Source organism: Botryllus schlosseri, chromosome 4 (genome assembly GCF_051294905.1).
Source record: "Botryllus schlosseri isolate E-star chromosome 4, Bs_hap1, whole genome shotgun sequence".
Taxonomy (NCBI): Eukaryota; Metazoa; Chordata; class Ascidiacea; order Stolidobranchia; family Styelidae; genus Botryllus; species Botryllus schlosseri.
This window is the reverse complement of record NC_137239.1, coordinates 19,982,496-20,002,335: the sequence shown is the minus strand read 5'-3', so window position 1 is coordinate 20,002,335 and position 19,840 is coordinate 19,982,496. Positions and strand designations below refer to the sequence as shown.

The window sequence follows — 19,840 nt, the reverse complement described above, 5'->3', positions numbered from 1 at the left end:
GTGTTCAGTAACGAAGTAGGCCTACATCTGTTTATTTGGAGTACTCATGTAGGTTTCGCCTACTGAGCAAATTTGTAAAAACGGCACCTAATATTAATGTCATGAGTATTTTTGTGATTGACGCAAAGATGTACCTAGCAATCTGTAACGCAGCCACCTACAATTTCCTGATGAAATTTTGCAACTTCTCGACCAAATCTACTTTTCGTAACTAATTACTTGGATAATTCTCAGACCTTCAACGAAAGTAAACACATACAATTGATACACACATGAATAATACAAGTGGAAAAAATCAAAAAGAAAATTACCCATGCCATTTCAGTCGGACTTCTAGGATTTAGGCAGAGGATCATGACAGACACTTGTACATGGGTTGAATGAAGAATGAGCATAATTGTTGTATTGCCCTGCTTCGGTCTCTTTATGGCCTTTCGCTGACACAAGTACTGATAGAAAATCGAACTTGTGACTTGTGAGATATCCGGATTTCTAGAATAACTGCCCGATAACCGCTGTGCAAAATGTTCACCATGAGTTGGCATATGGTATTAACACACAGAGCTCTTACCAACGATCCAAAAGTAGCTTCGAGAATAGCAACATCCGGAGATTGCGCAATTAATTACTTGCCGGCATTTTTATGAACTTATTATCTGTAGGCGAGATTCGATATACGTAAATTGCTCCAAATGCAGTTTCACAATTTGTCATTGTGGCAAGTATCATTATGTTAATGCAGTTATTCTACCAATAAAACTTTGACAGGATGTTTGTACCGGTACGGCAAACTCGCCATTACCTTGACTCCCCTGCCATAGATAGTAGAAAAAAGGTGGTCTGCTGTAACAAATATTACATGGCAAATCCCCAATTATAAACTAACGCCAACTTTCAACACCTACATTCGCTAAATACTAACAACTGGATCGCCAAACAAACTCTGCGTACCTGACATAAACAGTAAATAATATAGTAGTGAGAAGCCTAAGTCAAGCGTGACCATTCTGAACAGCGAACAATGGGTTAGCACTCCATCCTACATCCTCTATAGTGACACCATAGTGTCCTATATGGTGTCGACACAAGCAAATCGCACGGTTCAGTGAAATTGTATCACGTCACAGTTTCCATTTGGCTACAGGCAATTTGACGGGGGTTTTTGACCGACTTGCCGAGCATTAAATTTGATGAATCGCGTATCAATCGAAAGCTGACGCTGTACTGCTTGCGAAAATATAATTTTTATTCCACTCATGGCCCTGGAACCCCCACAATCAGCCCCAAATTATTCATTGTCGAGTAGATTGGCAGTGTGACGCAACAATGATGTCTGGCGAAACGAGAGACTAGCTCAAGAGCAAGGATGCAGCCGAGCGGCGAGAGAGGGATCAGCTGACGTCGCGGCAACAGCGATGTGCAACCGCGCCACAGAGAAAACGCTGCGCTGTTGATACTTTTTCTATGCGTTTCGGTACAAGCGAGCACACACCGGCCTTTCCTTGACTTGTAAGGGTAGAACTGGGTCCACGGAATGTATTAGGGCCCTACCAATTTTCGCGCAATATCCTTCAGCTGATAGAGATATGTAGGCTACGACTAAGTAGTCTACAATGGATATGTCAGATTATTATGATATCGATTGCCTTAGCCCGCTTGTTGCGTAGGGCTCCAGAGATGCGTGGCGCTGTTGATACTTTTTCTATGCGCTTCGCTAAAAGCGAGCACAAACCAGCCTTTCCTTGACTTGTAATGGTAGAACTGGGTCCACAGAATGTATTTGGTTTCTACCAATTTTCGCGCAATCCTTCAGCTGTTAGAGATATTTCTAGTAAGAAAAATATACTTTCAAGTAATAAGATTCACTCAAGACAGCAAATTTAGATAATGTAAATATATCATATTGTAGTAATACAACTACAGTGTTGAGTTTTCACTCTAGTCCCCATAAGCACCACGTCGGTGACCTTGCCAAATTCCGAGAAGGCGAAAAAGTGCAAACTCTGTTGGGCCGGATGGACAATGGACATTCAGTTATTCACCGATGCGAAAAAAAATACTGCAAATCCGTTTTACGTAGGTTACATTAGCAATATATATACAGGCTACAGAATGAATATAATTCAAATATCTGTGATACCACTGTATTACTTTTGACGCAAAAGGTCCCCGGCATTCAAAAAAACTATTTGGTGATTGAAAAATGCTAAACCAAATTCCAACGTCAACGTTTATAGTGATATCAGATATATTCCAGTGAAAAACAGGTATGAATTTGGTGGTAACATTTTGGAATCATTTGGCAGGTATGGCCCGCAAGCTTTCTAGTAACGGATTGAATCCGGACAGCGATACCAGTTTAATTCGACACTCCTGCTGTTAAACTTTATTCAACAATCAACATTTTACCTGCTGCATTCGCGGACCAAGTTCTACCCATACGGATCAAATAAAAGCTTGTAATGTATGCTCATTGCTCATGCTCAATGCTCCTTGCTCACACTTAACCATAAAAGCGACTATAGAAAGTATCGACACCCGCCATCAACAGCGCGACGTGTCTCTGGAGCCCTACGCAACAAGCGGGCTAAGGCAATCGATATCATAATAATCTGACATATCCAATGTAGACTACTTAGACGTAGCCTACATATCTTTATCAGCTGAAGGATATTGCGCGAAAATTGGTAGGGCCCTAATACATTCTGTGGACGCAGTTTTACCCTTACAAGTCAAGGAAACGCTGGTGTGTGCTCGCTTGTACCGAAACGCATAGAAAAAGTATCAACAGCGCATCGTTTCTCTGTGGCGCGTTTGCACATCGCTATTGCCGCGACGTCAGCTGATCCCACTCTCGTCGCTCGGCCGCATCCTTGCTCTTGAGCTAGTCTCTCGTTTCGCCAGACATCATTGTTGCGTCACACTGCCAATCTACTCGACAATGGATAATTGGGGGCTGATTGCGGGGGCTCCAGGGCCGCGAGCGGAATAAAATTTATATTTTCGTAATCAGTGCAGAGTCAGCTTTCGATTGATACCCGATTCGTCAAATTTAATGCTCGGCAAGTCGCTCAAAAATCACCGTCAAATTGCCTGTAGCCAAATGGAAACTGTGACGTGATACAATTTCACTAAACCGTGCGATTTGCTTGTGTCGACACCATATAGGACACTATGGTGACACCATAGTTAGGCAGTTAGGTCCTGGCTGGCTACCAATTTATGTACGTGTGCGTACGTGTGCTCTTGAGCTATTCTCTCGTTTCGCCAGACAGCATTGTTGCGTCCCAATGCCAATCTCAATAACAATGAAATATTCGAGGCTGATTGTGGGAGTTCCAGGGCCGCGAGCGGAATGAAATTTATATTTTCGTAATCAGTGCAGAGTCAGCTTTCGATTGATACCCGTTTTACCAAATTTAATGCTCGGCAAGCCGGTCAAAAATGACCGTCAAATTTCCTGTAGCCAAATGGAAATTGTTACGTGAATCAATTTCACTGAGCCGTGAGATTTGCTTGTGTCGACACCATATAGCACAGTAATGGTGACACCATAGTGTCCTATATGGTGTCGACACAAGCAAATCTCACGCCTCAGTGAAATTGTATCACGTCACAATTTCCATTTGGCTACAGGTAATTTGACGGTCATTTTTGACCGGCTTGCCGAGCATTAAATTTGGTAAAACGGATATCAATCGAAAGCTGAGTCTGCACTGATTACGAAAATATAAATTTCATTCCGCTTGCGGCCCTGGAACCCCCACAATCAGCCTCTAATTTTTCATTGTTATGGAGATTGGCATCGGGACGCAACAATGCTGTCTAGCGAAACGAGAGAATAACTCAACAAAAAAGGATCCAGACAGTATTGTTGCGTCTCTCGTTTCGCCAGACAGCATTGTTGCGTCTCAATGCCAATCTCCATAACAATGAAAAATTAGAGGCTGATTGTGGGGGTTCCAGGGCCGCGAGCGGAATAAAATTTATATTTTCGTAATCAGTGCAGAGTCAGCTTTCGATTGATATCCGTTTTACCAAATTTAATGCTCGGCAAGCCGGTCACAAATGACCGTCAAATTGCCTGTAGCCAAATGGAAATTGTGACGTGATACAATTTCACTGAGGCGTGAGATTTGCTTGTGTCGACACCATATAGGACACTATGGTGACACAGTATTAGATGACGTCATCGACATATGCCTCAATAAATATTGTCACCTATCTCGGTATGAAACACCTTCAAAATCTACACGTACCAATAATGATATTTGCGGGCCATGGCTGTACACTACAGTGTACAACTGTACAGTGTACAATACATACACTTGTACGTACACGTACATAAATTGGTAGCCAGTCAGGACCTAACTGCCGCACCCCTTCCTGATTTGAAGTATCGCTATAAAAATATATATGTAGATCGGGAGTTCTTAAACTTTTTTCGCGGACCCCAAGCACATAGCTCATTATTACTATTATGAACCATGATCCGTTTAATAATATTGTTACGGGCGGTGACATCAAGTAAATCATTATTCAATAACGTTATTATTAGTCAAACATAGGTATGTAGCGTAGTCTAGTCTAGTCATAGAGTTACAATACGTTTTCCTTATAGCAGTGGTGGCCCTACGATTGGGGGGGGGCTTGGGCGATACTTTCGGGGGGGGGGGTTACTGTAACTATGTAATCGCAGCTTCTGTGTGTGAATTACGTGATGAGTATATGACACTATAACAAGGCTTTGACGGAGGCCTAAATGTGGAATTGCTCAAGCTCCTTAGCCTTCTTTTATCATACATTGTCAAATTATAAAAAAGTGACCCAATTAACTTTAGCTTATGCCTTCGTGTTGAAGATGCATGGCATGTAGCGTGAAATAATAGAACAGCGCGACACAGCTGCTGCATGATAAATAAACCCCACCAATCCGGAAAGCTATTGGCTGGCATTAGTAATAAGCTAGCACACCACCTCACGGTTTGAGCCAGGCACTGGATTAGGTCATATCTATTATTGTATGGTTGCAAGGATAGACTACATCAAAAGTAAGTACCTCTGCCGCATGCAGAGACGTTTGATGATTATCAGGATATGGGGCTTTTCTAACAATTGCAAAGATTTGATGATTGCCTTTCTTGATTGGTACACGGATTTCTACGTCTATTGGCATATAACCCTTGAAAAATGCGCCTCGACCAAAGAGAGGGCCCCTTCGACCAGGAGGCGCTGCGCCTCGCCCCCCCCAAAAAAAACTCCAGTGCTTAATAGGAGGATTTGCCCTCCTTTTTCAAGAATCCGTGGTCGCCAAAATGTAGACTACTCCTTGTTGGCAACTCATCCTTTTGTATAGTTCTGAGAGTCAAGCGACTGTAGACGGACAATTATAAATGGCATAGAAGACGCGAAATCTGGATTTCGACGCCAGTGACGGCAAGGTTGAATAATAAAAAATAAATAAAAACAGGTCAATCACAAACCAACTTAAGGTCGTAACGGTTCTTTCTGGAGTCGGGTTGGGAGAATGACCTTTTTGTAGTCAATCCAATAACATTTTCCGCAATTTTTTTTAATTGCCGTTTCTCGTCCGTTATCCGTTAAGAGCTCCAGGCTCCTCTTCGGAGCTCAAAATATGAAATAGCCTATAGTGTAGGACAGCTTATGATATCCTCGTGAAGGTAACTCATTGGATGCTGCAAATACAATCGCACCAAGCGCTAAAATTGTTCATGGTAATGAATGAATTTAGTTAATCGAATTGAAACTTGCATAGGCTAGATTACTACAAATTATATCCTCTCTTCTCTACCCATGGGATCATGCAGATTTACCGTTAGAGCTGATGGAGGTGATGACTTCCAACATATTGGTCACATACGTATAACAGTAAATCTTTAACCATGTTCATGCCAAACGGTTAGGACTTCACGACTTTCTTGCAGGTTAGCAGCGAGCGAGCCCATTGTTTGTTAAAGGATTTGCAAAAGCTCTGCGAGAAATTGTCGCTACTCAAATGGTATTTAGGTCGCTCTTTCAGAAAATGAGAATGTATAGCGCTCTCCCTTGTATTTCAAGGCCCTTATTCAAGAAACGATACCGATAAGTTGTACCGGATGCTGCATCATTATTACCGCTTGCGCGATTTGGAAGGCAGCTGAAAATAGCGCAGCTCGCATAATTCCAAACCGTTTATTGAGCTCGATTTACTGTGATGAAACTGTGATATGGGCCTGAAAGCGCGTACATGAAACACGCATCCCATACATAAATTATATTGGCCGATACTTCCGAGGAAATATATTGGTTATTCTCTCTCTATATCTCTCTATATCTCTCTATCTCTCTCCCTCTCTCTCGCTCTCTCTCTCTCGCTCTCTCTCTCTCTCTTCCTTATTTGAAGCACAAAATACATCTACTTGACAAACTGTAAATAGCGACACGTAAGTAAGTAAATCACATAATTTTACTAAGTAGAAGTAGTGGAAAATTACAGATACTCGAGTAGGTCTAGCAAGGAGAAGAAAGCTACTTGGGTATACTTCGAAAAAGTAGAGGTACTTTGTCATCGACGACATCTGCTTATGTGTGCCAGATCAAACTGAAAGAAAAAAATATAGTTTCGTGAGACGCATGCGTTTACAAATTCGTATTTCTTCACGGGGCAAATTAGGCTATAGACTTGAATTGCTCATCTTGGCATCACAAGTGATGAAATTAGTTCAATGATTAACCACTGATCATCTCATTTCGTTACGCATGTGAATCTATATTGTACGTAGCCTACGTCGTACATATACCTCCAAAAACAAATCAGATAAGCAATAGCAATCGCATGGGCTATTGAGTGTTCATTTACTATAGTGGTTCATGATAGCCACAAATATTAATAATAATTTAGATTCCACTTGCTAGAAAATTCGAAAATTCTCGAAAATTCTTAACGCAATTCGCGGATGTAGACTTGAAAATTGAACCGTCAGGATAAAGTAAAGCTTATAAAAATCGATTATTTCGAGCATCATCATCACTCCTCGCTATGAATATTCCGCCCATAATAAGGACGCGGATATAAGCCCATAGGCAAGTTTTGACTATCGTCGAAATTTAAATCGGCCAATTATAATGAGGTATTTTTCTATTTGTTACTTCGTTCGAGCACTTTTCGTTACTACAGCCCCTTGAGAATTCTTTTCTGGAAGTGGTTAAATTGTAGCCTTCCGTCCAGGCCGCGTCAGTGATGACTACCTGCATTTGATCTCTCGGCTTGCTTGTATGAAAATGGCATAGCCCGGGGCGAACGTCAGACAGATCGTCAAATTACATTAAAGAGTGCAGAACATCGCAAGTACAACACAGCGGTTTAAATTGGATAGAAAGTTTCGTGACGGCGCACGCGTTTAGTTCACCGCAAGCACCCGCTGTGGCTGGAGACAACGTCATATTTAGAGCTATCAAGTTCAGACGTACTGGTTATTATTTCAGTGTGAGGGGAATGACGAGCAGCATGCATAAATTGTAAGTCCTAGAGTTTAGTGGCAGGTAATATATCAGGCTTACACCAGTTGTATACCATCGTTATTAGTAATAACAACAATACTGAGTATGTTAGGTAGGCTACTTCTGTCGAAGAACACTACGTACTCAGATATATAGCACAGGGCTTCGATGTTGTCAAATCTAATCGGTGAGAGATATTCACATTGGGTGATTCCTTCCCGCAAAATTTGGCTTCAAGATATTTGATATAATATATACAGGCTCGTTTATATAGTCGTGATCGGGCATATCGTAATTGTCCGCGGTTTTAGTGCGGAAGTGCCATCAACGAGTAAACATGGCATTGTTGAGTTTTCGTCGATAACGTCTGAAGACGAGATGTTCCGCTGATACGACTCAGCGCTGCAATCTCGACTTCAAGACGAACAGTCTAATATTGAATTTAGATGTCAGCAAACAAGTTTCGGGGCGTAAAATACGATTTCTCGATCCTCTCGCAGCGCGGAAAAAATCCCTGAAGGTAAAACGCGAGAGGTTCATAGGATTAGAATTATTGTTGCAGTGCCGCCGAGGCAGTTCAACTGAACATCTTGAGCATCAGAGTGCCCGACGGATAATGAAACATAACCTGCGACCACCGCTGGTCATAATTAGCAAAATTTCGTTGAGGATTTAGTTCAGGTCGGTTTATTTATTATTTCGTCCTTTCAAATCACCGTAAGCTTGCAAAATGATGAATAGACGGGAAAGAGTCGAAACGACTTGGTCTAGTGCTAGTCTTTCGATCAAACACCAACCTTGGTCTAGAACAGGGGTAGCCATCCCGTGGCCCGAGAGGTATGTTTCAAAAGTAGTTGTATTATCACGTTAATCGTCCATATAATTTAAAAAACATGTCAGCTCAACTAAAAATATGATCAGCCTGATAGCAAGATTTGAAATGCTGATGACTAAAAATAAAATATGTCACCACTTTCCATGGCTTCAAAACATATCTGCTGGACCTGGGAAAATGTGATACTGTTTCTGGCGTGCCGCATGTTCCACAATTGGGGTTTTCTGCGCATTTGATACGGTATAAATGCGAGTTCAGGAGACAATGACCCGTCCTCAGACGGAATAATGTACGGTCGTGTACTCGAATCGATGTTTGAGGCGGGAATACGAAAATTGATTCCACAAATTGTCTATAGTGGGAGCCCCTGGAATCAATGTTCCACTTTCTTTCGCAGTGATAGAGGACAGGATATGTCAGACCACGATCCAGTTATCTCGAGCGCAGACTAGTAGAGTATAGTCATTCACTAGAATCTGTGTGTATTTTGACTTGAATGTGGACAGGACAAGCCCGACGACTGAGGCGCGACTATTGATTATTACTCGAATTTGTTTTTTTCCGTGAAAATGATAACTTCTGTGGTACAAATTTTGCTCAACCGCTATGCTGTGATCTCGATATAAACCTCACCATTTTATGGCAAACACTGGCACTGATATGATCAGTCGAGGAAGTTGAGATTTTCGACTATATAAAACCACGGATCGGAACCTCACAAAAATGACGTAGCAATACTCGATAGTGCTCAATGTTACCTTATTTGAGCTCCAATGATAACAATCCTATACTTTCCAATATTCAATTGATAAATGACATCTTCAGATACTTCGGACATTTCTTTATGCCACCCTCTAGCCAAAGTTTTCGCCTAAAAATTAGGACGTCGTAGAGACGTTACAGGCAACAGAAAACACGTAAAATGATTGCTAAACGATGATAATGATGTCAAACGCTCATCACAAAATATATAGTAGAGTTTGGACTAACTGCACTATACGTAGGGTTACATTTAAAACAAATGTGTATTTTAACTTTAATTATATGCCATCATTGTGTAAATACTTACGAAAAAACACTATAGTACTGGCCTACGGACGATTTGCACCCGACATAGTCGACGTCTACGATATGGAATGGTGGGAACCCTCGAAATGATCGTCCGTTCAAAAATTAAAATGCCCATATGGCTAAAAATTTCATCATTTCAATACACCGCAAGAATGTGACACAATGAAAGATGGGGAGGTGTCGTAACGACTTGGAGTAGTCTTCGAAATCAAACACATAAAGATATATATCATTGGTACGGAATGGACATTTTGATGATGATGACCGCCGACAGTAAAAATGCTGCGTAACGATGTAGCCCTGGCTAAAGATAATTTTGGTCCGTTTAAGACAGGGCCGGGAACCTTTTCGTAAAAGGAGCCATATTTACCCTATATTTTGAATTGTCGATGCCAATCCAATATAACGTCACATGCTTGTTTTCAATTGATTTTTGTTCAAAGTGCAAACCTATAACTAACAATAGTCCATCGCCGGGAAGCTGAGAGAGCCAACTTTCGTGTAAACTGCTGGTGCTGGAACTTGTTTGATTAAATTAGAATAAAATGTTCTATATTTCGAAATATACTCAGACATATAGCCAGATTGAAATGAGTTCAATGGTGCAAAGAGGTTTGGCGAATTGCCGGAACTCCACCGTTGACTGACAGTCATTGTCAGCTGCAAAATTCTGCATTAATAGATACGGAAACATCATGCGGGCGCGTTGTTGCGTTTTGATCTTATATGCGACGTATACAACCACACGGGGACGGATCTTATAATCTCGCGGCACCGGAAACCTCACCGGCAACGTGTTTTTAATCGGATGACGTCGTAAAAAACAGATTATGATATCATAATAAAACAGAATTATTCGTCACTTGACGGCTGCATTCATTTGTGACAAATTAGCGGTGAATATATTCATCCTCAAGGCATGCCAATGGTAACTGAACCGGCATTCGAATCCCGATAATGCAACTTGTTACTGGGAGTTTAGGCTAAAACCAGCAATTAAATATACAGTAAGCAATCGGTGAACGAGCGAGGTTTAAGATTGTGAAAACGAATTATCGGGCGTTTTGGAGTGACATATTTTTACATGATAAGCCTTTGAGATCTGCAATTTAGCTTTAGAGAGTGTACGAGTGTACGTACGTGTACGTTACGATTCGGAAAGCCTGAGGATTTACCAAAGCAATAATATCGATTTGTTGCTGTTGCGAATTGATTTGAGTTGCTAAGCATATCTTTTTTCATAAAGATGATTAGGCGCTAACTAGTCTATTGCATGTTTATCTGCATTACAAGTCGAAAAAGATGGTCTCAACTCCAGTATATTCGTTAAAACCAAATATCTCCTACACCGAGAGCGACAGGCCTGATCACCATGTAGTTGAAGCCGCCGAAGACGACCTAGCGACTACCCAACCGGACGTTTTTGCTAATTACGGAGATTTTTTCAATCCTGTAGAGGGTGACACAGGGGGTGGGAGAGGAATATCACAGAAAGAGCCTGGCGATGACGTTTTTCCATTCGCTACAGGTACATACCTAGTTTTATGCATATATGTATTATTATCGTGAGTTTTAAGTGGTACCTGTCGTTGTTTCCGGCCTTGTGCGCCACGGACAGTCTCTGGGATCGAATTTCTCTGCTGTAGGACAAAGATTAAAATTTTAAACTATAGGCTACATATGCATGTTACATGAAATAATAAACTCGGCGACGAGGGTAAATATTCGCGCCATATAATTGCATATATGTAGGTTCACATAGACCCAAATGGATCGTGGCTAGTAGCGGAGTGCAAAATTCCATCGCTGCAACAACGGCGTTTTTGGCTTTGGGTCAATACATGTTGACTACAGGATCCCTATCGAAGTTAGAGGTTTTCTAGGGGCCCCATCATCAATCATCATCCGATTCGCGTAAGCGGTGTCTTACAAAAGCCTTGGACAATAGTAGGCCGTGTTAAAAGTTGGCAGCTCAGGGAAAATGCGTAAGAACATCGAATATGCGTAAGATGACCGTCGCTATCGAAACTCCCTACGAATCTTAACAATAGCAGTTCAATATAGCCTGTTTATATTTGTGAGTCAAGAATCAAACATTTTGGTCTACAAGAGTCGACATTAAAGGATCAATAAGCAACGTCGATGTATTTAAGCGCTTGGTTATCTCTGTATTATGTTAATTATTATGACGTCTGATGATGGCAGTTAATCTAAAAGATCCTATTTTTCAATTTCATTTTTCTTTCCCGTTCTGACACTGGCAATATAATGATTGCATGATGGTATTTATTACTAAAGCGTTCAAATACGATGCATAGGAACGCCGTGATAACATCTGCGTGGTTTAACCTTATGAAATATGGATCCTGTAAAAATATGATATGAAATATAAAAATTTGTTTCCGGTGACAAATATATACGTGATAAAAATCTACGAATTTTTTCATTTATTTATTCATTAAAGTTTCTGTTATTGTGTATGCGTAAATTGCGCATATTTTCAAATGGTCCTGAGCAATATATCGGCATATATATAATTCTTGGAGATTTTTGTGTAAGTCTTTTATTAAAAATTAGATTAACTTCCATTAAACTGACCAGCAAACAGCATATAAAATCCAGTTGAGCACCAATTCGATGACCGTGATCAAGACACGTGTGTCTATAAGCTCTAAGGCTAATCTATAACGATATTCCGATGTCTCAGCGTTTATTCTCTGCTTAAAACGTATATTATTATTAATAATATTCATTACAGAACAGACTAATTTACACCATAGTAGAGTAGAGAACCTCAATGATTCACCGTATTCAATCTAATAAAGCAACAAGCCTACGGATTCAAATTACCAAACACTTGACAAGCGTACCGTTAGGTTATCTCGAATGACTTACAAAACCTCACGCCGCAAACACTTTTACGACTCGACAGATATTCATGTCGTATTAGCGATACACAATTCCCAACGAAACGTCTGCTTATTTATCATACCGCCTAAATAGACCTAGCAACGGCGAGTTACACGAGGCCTTGTGCAATGTCTTGAGTATATACGCCAAGCAAATCACTGGACTGGGCGTATTATTAACCTATTACGAACGTTGATGGATTTTGACGTCCCGCCCAAGCATTCGAGTAGTCAGTTGACCATTTGACCAGCCTATCGCGTTCGCAAAACTGTTCTCATCCATATTATGTCTTGTGTTATGACGCCAATTCTCAGACTCCATGATATTCCTATTTCTATTCCTTTCAAGCTGCATAACGCCGATGGGGTATCAGAAAATTTGTACTGGCTCACATATCAACATGTTCACATTCGATGATGCTTTTGATAAGGAATCCGAACGAATACACATTATTCATAATAAACTCACTCTCTTTTACAGATTTACCAACAGGACATTTTCAGCGATTGCCTGGCAATGACTCGGGTAACTTTCCATTCAACAGTTTACTCGAATGGTATCGACTTTTACGTAAATGTGTATTTTCTTCAGGTATTACCGCATCGCATTTCAACATGGGAAACCATCAATTACCTAGTTTTAATACCACACGATTGGATTTAGGTGAGGACCTATTTTTTTAAGCGTACGATCATGTTGCTATGTTTTTTACTTCATTATACCTTACCAGGCGGTGTTTACAACGTGTGGGGTAGCGGGAACCGCGGTGTCGTGTAACAACATGAATTGATAGAAAATCGAGGACTTAACCTTAAAAACAACGGATAGTTCACTTATCTTTCACCGGTCTATCACGTTTCAATCGCAGAGCTTTGTGCTTCAATTCTTCACGCGTGTTACGCACAATTACCAAATAATCTTTTCCAATAAGACCGGTAGGCCTACATCAGTGGTTCCCAACCTTTTTCCACTCACGTACCACTTCGAGGTTTTATACAGTGCTCGCGTACCACCAACATAATGTACGCACGCCGTAGGCGGTCAAAATCTTTTCACCGTTTATGACGTCATACTCACGTATTTGAGTTATGTGAGGTGTAATAACTAGGGCGATTTTTCTACCTAAAAATCGGCGGATTTTGACCTAAAAAAAACTTGATTTTGACCAAATTAGGTGCTTTCGCACATAATGTTAAAATTGTACTGAGGTACTTATATTCATTTCTGGTAGGGACTGTCTGTCATTACGAAAAAGCGTTTTTGACCTAAAACTGACAGATTTTGACATGAAAAAACTTTATTTTAACGATATCTGGCCCGGTAGTTACACCACGAATTATGGTAGAGTTAATTAAAATATGTTGTAGTACAACGAAATATACTTTCTTCCATTCTCGGGTAGAAAGTGTTTGTCCTTACTAAGTAGCTTGCCAAGAATGGAGAAATACCGTTTAACAGCAGTTGTTGTTGGCTGACAACACTGAAGCTGTGCGTACACTGCTGGTGACACAACATGTTGCTTCATACTGTCAATGTTGTCATGCATCACAATTTTTCATCATGTCCTTCTTGATAAAATAACCATGCAATGTCAAGCAGTCTTGCTTCAGTTAGGATATTGCGGTACGTTGAGCATAACACCATATCAATTGTAAACCTATTTGTTTCGTTCAACAGTTTATGATCCACGATGAGCAGACAATGGGCCGCCTACTACGGGAGGCCTATAAAGTGGGCTACAAGCTGGAAAATATCAAATCTACGATACAAACGTAATGGTGGGGTCCAAAAAATTTTGACTTTGTAAACAATTTTGACAACTTTATGACTTAACGCTCAATTTTATAAAGCAAAATCGCCATAGTAACGCTCAATTTTATAAGGCAAAATCGCCATAGTAATAACAAATTCTATTAAACTAGGCATTATCAGCCCGGGTTGATGAGATGCATGGCATTGTTTTTTCGCCAGTAGTGAAAAAAATTCAAAAAATCAACCCAACTGAACTAATAACTTCCTTCGGTCGAAAAAAAACTGAATGTATACTCGCGTACCATCTGGAAGACCCTCGCGTACCACTAGTGGTACGCGTACCACAGGTTGGGAACCACTGGCCTACATGAATTAGGTGGAACTCAACAGCCTTGATAAATCAAATATATGATGCGAGTAGCATAATGGTATGTTGCACCGCTACATATGCATCGCTGCAATCGGTGTCTAGCCGGGGTGTCCGACTGCAAGGAGGATTGTCTAGGCTTTCCTTCGTCATTTCATCCGCAAAGTGGTGTCCTACAAAGTCTATAACGAGAGTGGGCCGTGCAATAACTCAGTAGCTCAAAAATATAGATCAGATGTAAAATGACCGTAGATGTCGTAGCGTAAATACGAAACGACAATGATCAAGATTGATGTAGGATCAGTTTTGTATCAATTATATTGATTAGGTCGCCGATTAGATCTGTTGCATCACACGCCGAATCAGCCATGCTGGTATGACGAGATATACCCCGCGCACAGACTGTCCGGTTCGGGAAAAATCTCTGCAAAATATTTCCTATTGAACACGAGTCAAAATTTAAGTACCGGTTCGTAATAGGATCCTCTATTTCATGGCCTAAAATAAGGTATGCCATCACACAGTAAGTTTTGTGACGTAATGCCTAATAGCGTGATACCAGATCGATCGATGTTCTGAAATAATATAAAGCCCCGTTTTGATAGACGCGCGACATGACAACTTAAGATGAAAGTTACGCCCCCGGGCCATTTCACGTCAGGGTTGTGTGTACGTACACACGCGCTGTCCTTATCTGCATCGCGGATTTTATGCCGCCAGCCAGATAACGGTACATATACATCGGATTATGTCCGACTGTCGCAGGTATGTTGCTTGCATCTATAACTTTCGAAAGCGCTGTATCTGTTATGAGTCCCGGAATGCGAATCGAAACGCAGTCTACCCTAAAACGACCAAATCGCACTTTTAATTACACAGATTACAAGCGCGTGTTTTCTCAAAAGCGGTTGACCAGAATTACACGGGCAACCTTCTATTGCAGATATGAAGGAATCCCAGGAATTGACTTCGAGGGAAGTAAAAATACTTCTTGGAACTCTCATACCAGCGTTCGTGATTATCCTCATTCTATCAGTGCTGCTGTTTTACGTTATATGTAAACTGCACAAACGAACGTTTTCGCGTATCGGGATGGCAAACGAGGTAAGCCGATTACAGTTTTCCATTCATTTTAGATATGGCTTGTCCCACAGTGAAGGCAGACGCATGGTGAAGTGATTTGAATATATCTATATCAACATCAACGACAGGATTGGGCTAACTCCGCGTTTGCGTGCTGTAGTTGTTTTCATTTCATGGTGTTCGACATCCATGCGGCAAATTGGTCAGTTACAGCTTTCAACACTCTCTCTCCCCCGTTGCGGAATCCATGTATACTGACTTATCGCGATGCTCTCTTTTCATATCAACCCGTACAAGTGCTGGAACTTTCGATGCTGACGCCTTAGATTCGCAAAGCGCTACCATGGTCTCAATTGGAAATTGATAACTCATTTCAACACCATTAGGAAAATAATGAGTGATTGTTGGAACTCAAGTAGAAGTGGAGGTATCATTGTTGCTTTATACTCAAATACAAGTAGAAGTCACGTGTCAAAGACATGCAAGTGGAAGTATAAAACGGTCTGAAAAGTACTCAATTAAGTTAAGTTAAGAGGTTAATCCAGTGGTTCCCAACGTGGGCGATTGGGCGGCCCAGGGGGGCGAAAATAACGAAGGGGGCGATAGGGGGGCGAAAATGACCAAAGGGGGCGACAGGGGGCGAAAATAGCGAAGGGGGCGATAGGGGGCGATGACGCGTTAAAACGGCTATATAGGAGTCAAGTCGGAGAAATGACTTTTTTTTTAGTCAATCCACGGAAATTTAGTTGCAAAAGTGTAAAATTCGACAGCGAGCCGGAAAGTTGACCTTTTTTTTTAGTCAACCCGCCGACGATTACAGATTGTATACCGATTTTTCGGTTCACAAAATCTGGGGGGCGATGATCGGCGTTGAGCTTGAAAAGGTGGGCGATGATTCGAAAAAGGTTGGGCACCACTAGATTAATCGGAGGTTGTTCCTTGGGAAATCGCAGAATGCTTCCTGACCTGGTTTAGCCTAAAATGCTTAACACTGTCCTGACGGTGGGTCCTGAGGTGGGCGGAAGTGAGTTCACTGTAGTAGACTCTGAGGCTGGGCAAAATCGAGAATCTGCGTGATTCGATTCTTAATCGAGTATCAGTCGGCGAATATTGGCTATCACATAAAATATGTTGAAATGTTGTGTGAAAATGCGCGCCGTGAATTTGAGGTGGATCGTGTGTACCACCAATTGCGGTTTCACGCTTTTTTACTGGGAAAAAGCATTGAAACTATGTAATTCTCGTTCACAACATAACTCATGTAAAGGAACGTATAATTTCAGTACTTAGTACTCGCGACCCAATGACAAACCCTAACTTTAACCAACATGCTCAGCTGTTGCGTGTCAAAGCGTCGCATGCACGTTAGGGCTGTACAAAAATAACTTTTTTCTCCCGATTCAAGCCGGTCACCTCTCAAATCGTCAGGTTGCAGTAAAAAACCTTGCTCACCAAATTTCACTCGATTCCAACCAGTAAAGGCCTCCGCAGATCCAATTAAAAATTTTAATTTATTATGGAAAATTAAAAAAAAAAATTCCAAATTTTTCTGCCAACCCCATGAAATTGTTGAGCTGTCTTCAAAGACGCTGCAAAACAAATTTGAGTCAATTCCGACCAGTAGAAGCGGAGTTATGTGAGTTTTTCGATGATATTTCTCGGATTATCCTTGATTGGTGGATAATCCGCGATTTATCAACGAAAAACTCACATAACTCCGCTTCTTCTGGTCGGAATTGACTCAAATTTGTTTTGCAGCGTCTTTGAAGACAGCTCAACAATTTCATGGGGTTGGCAGAAAAATTTGGAATTTTTTTTTTTAATTTTCCATAATAAATTAAAATTTTTAATTGGATCTGCGGAGGCCTTTACTGGTTGGAATCGAGTGAAATTTGGTGAGCAAGGTTTTCTACTGCAACCTGACGATTTGAGAGGTGACCGGCTTGAATCGGTAGAAAAAAGTTATTTTTGAACAGCCCTAATGCACGTACGTCCAGGCCTTCATCGAGATATGCCGCGCAATATACGTTGGATATAGGGTTGCATTTAAAACAAACGGTGTTTTAAAACACTTTGTTTAATACATGTTTTGAACAATATTTTAAACAAATGCCTTTTAAAAAAAAATTATGTTTTTTTCAAACATTGTCGAATTTCGCCATAATTGCGTAAATACGTCCGAAAAATATGTAGTATGAGCCTATACTGACGATTTGCACTCAAAATAGTCGACGTATACGATGTGGGGTTGCTGGAACCCCTGAAATCGTCGTCGGTTGAACAGTTTTTGCACGTAGATATAGATCATTGGTAAGAAATGGGTGTTCTGATGATAATGACCGCCGACCGTAAAAATGCTTCAAAACGATATAGTCCTGGTTAAAGATATTCATTGTCTGTTTATGACAGTGATTGGAAGCCCTTTTCGTCGAAGGAGCCATATTTACCCTACATTTGCAATTGCCAATGTCAATCCACTGTGACGTCATCATTAAATATTTGTGACGTCATTGCCAAAAAACAATAAAAAACATGTTTTAAACAAGGGCCTTGTTTTAAACATGTTTGTTTTAAATAGATTTTTGTTTTAAATGCAACCCTAGTTGGATGCGATGTACAAAATTCCTTTTCACTGATTCCCCGTTTCTTCAAATCAGAACAAGGCCATGTCGAACGAGGGAGCGCGGTCTTCCGGTCAGACCAACGGACACGCGCACCGGTCGCGATCGCGAAACTCCGAAATAAGTTGCAACGGTCACACTAACGGATCGCTGCGCGCGTGGGAAGAGAACGAAGTTTCCGTAAGGCAGGAGCCAAACAATCACGGATAACCGAAGCGATCAGCACACCGTGTTCCGCGGTTCTCTGATTACATTTGTACGGAATGATCGGCGCCGGCCTGTCGCCATCTACCCGGCTGGTATCTGACATGCGCGATTTCTGTTGACTATAGTATAATACACTGCCAGGGTCAAAAATAGATGTATTCACAAGATAGCCGCCACAGCGTAGGGCTCAAATCAGCCTATCGGCATTTTTCTCGTACCAAATTATTCTTTCATACCCTTTTCATGGGCGGATATAGTCAGAAACGATGTACTTCGATTTTTACGGAGTAATCGAGTGCATTTTACCAACTTGCAATAGGCCTATTTACTACAGTGATTATTATTTTGGACTACTACTTCTACTTCAAAGTTTCAGTTTTTTAGACAAAATGTGTTTGCCCGGTTTATACCGTATAAGCTATGGTGAAAAGCGGCGAAATACGCGATGTTCATTTACATTTACAGTGTGGACCTAAAATTTTGCACAAACATGTCTTAACCTCTTATTTTATACGAAGTCCGATTTCGATTTTTCTATCATCAAGCCATTTGTAGGTACTGAGAATATGTTTCCGTTTGGAATTGCGCTATATATGCTCAATTGCTCACTCGTAAATGGAAACAGATGATTTCGAAGTATTCCTCATTTTTATTGCATAGCTAATTATTATGTGCGTCGGCGAGCAATCAAGCGTTTCGTCGACTGAATTGTGACGTCATCGATTGAACCAGATAACAATGAAAGCATCGACTTAATCCTATTGCAGGTATAATTGATGCACAATGTAGTAAAATATTACGGATGGATATCAGCCATGCTATCCATATATCGATTTATTGGGTCATTACTGTACAAATACGGCACGCGTACTTCAACGGCGAGCTCGATATTACTTTGGACGCATGCTTTGTACTTTATGACCTTAGCAGCAGATGAATAGTTGATTGAATCTTACTTCACGAGAGCGTATGTGGCATGCATGGCTTAAAGTGCTACAGCGTAAAGGAATATGGTCTGAATAGTTTGGTTTGTCGACAATTACCATTATCGACTTTACTCATGTGATAGGTGCCAAAATAACCGCACAACTATTTTTATATTTATTGTTCAGATTTTAAAGGCGAGGAAGCCTTGCTTTGTAAATTACTGCGGTCGATAATATTTTTTGTAAGTTCATTGCGTTCCTTGTACTGACGAAGTGCGGCAATTTTGTATATACTATTACGTTGCTTGCATTGCACTGATATATGTCTTCAATCGAATCTAAAGTACCTCTGATTTCTTTACTGTTGAGCTCGCTTTGCGTTGACGACTGAAGGCGCGCAACGGCGGTTGTCAGTTCTATGGTAGCTGCACGATTGCACATTGTACGTACAAATATAAATGCAAGATTCATTTTTTTTAAATATGTTTGTGTTGGTTGGAAGCTTTAAATATATGAATGCAGATAACCGTCCGAAACTGTTATTGGTGCAGGTCTGTAGGCAATCGCA

General features: G+C 40.9%; 1 protein-coding gene and 1 long non-coding RNA gene across 2 annotated transcripts; both read left to right on the top strand.

Moving 5' to 3' along the window:
- The first annotated feature begins 7,032 nt into the window (after positions 1-7,032).
- On the top strand, positions 7,033-19,808 carry LOC145437306 (uncharacterized). Its single transcript, XM_080314504.1, has 5 exons — positions 7,033-10,934; positions 12,797-12,841; positions 12,908-12,979; positions 15,379-15,539; positions 18,176-19,808. The coding sequence occupies exons 1-5, from the start codon at positions 10,709-10,711 to the stop codon at positions 18,347-18,349; spliced, it is 678 nt and encodes a 225-aa protein (XP_080170630.1). The 5' UTR covers positions 7,033-10,708; the 3' UTR covers positions 18,350-19,808.
- On the top strand, positions 15,579-18,169 carry LOC145437307 (uncharacterized). The gene is made up of 3 exons (XR_013914634.1): positions 15,579-16,053; positions 16,439-16,871; positions 17,495-18,169. It is a non-coding gene; the product is annotated as an uncharacterized LOC145437307 (long non-coding RNA).
- Positions 19,809-19,840: the final 32 nt, after the last annotated feature.

Excerpts from the sequence above, each read along its gene's own strand:
- LOC145437306 (XM_080314504.1), top strand. The coding sequence starts at position 10,709 with ATGGTCTCAACTCCAGTATATTCGTTAAAACCAAATATCTCCTACACC. Across the intron at positions 10,935-12,796 it reads CGTTTTTCCATTCGCTACAG|ATTTACCAACAGGACATTTT; the intron begins GTACATACCTAG and ends TCTCTTTTACAG. Across the intron at positions 15,540-18,175 it reads GTATCGGGATGGCAAACGAG|AACAAGGCCATGTCGAACGA; the intron begins GTAAGCCGATTA and ends TCTTCAAATCAG.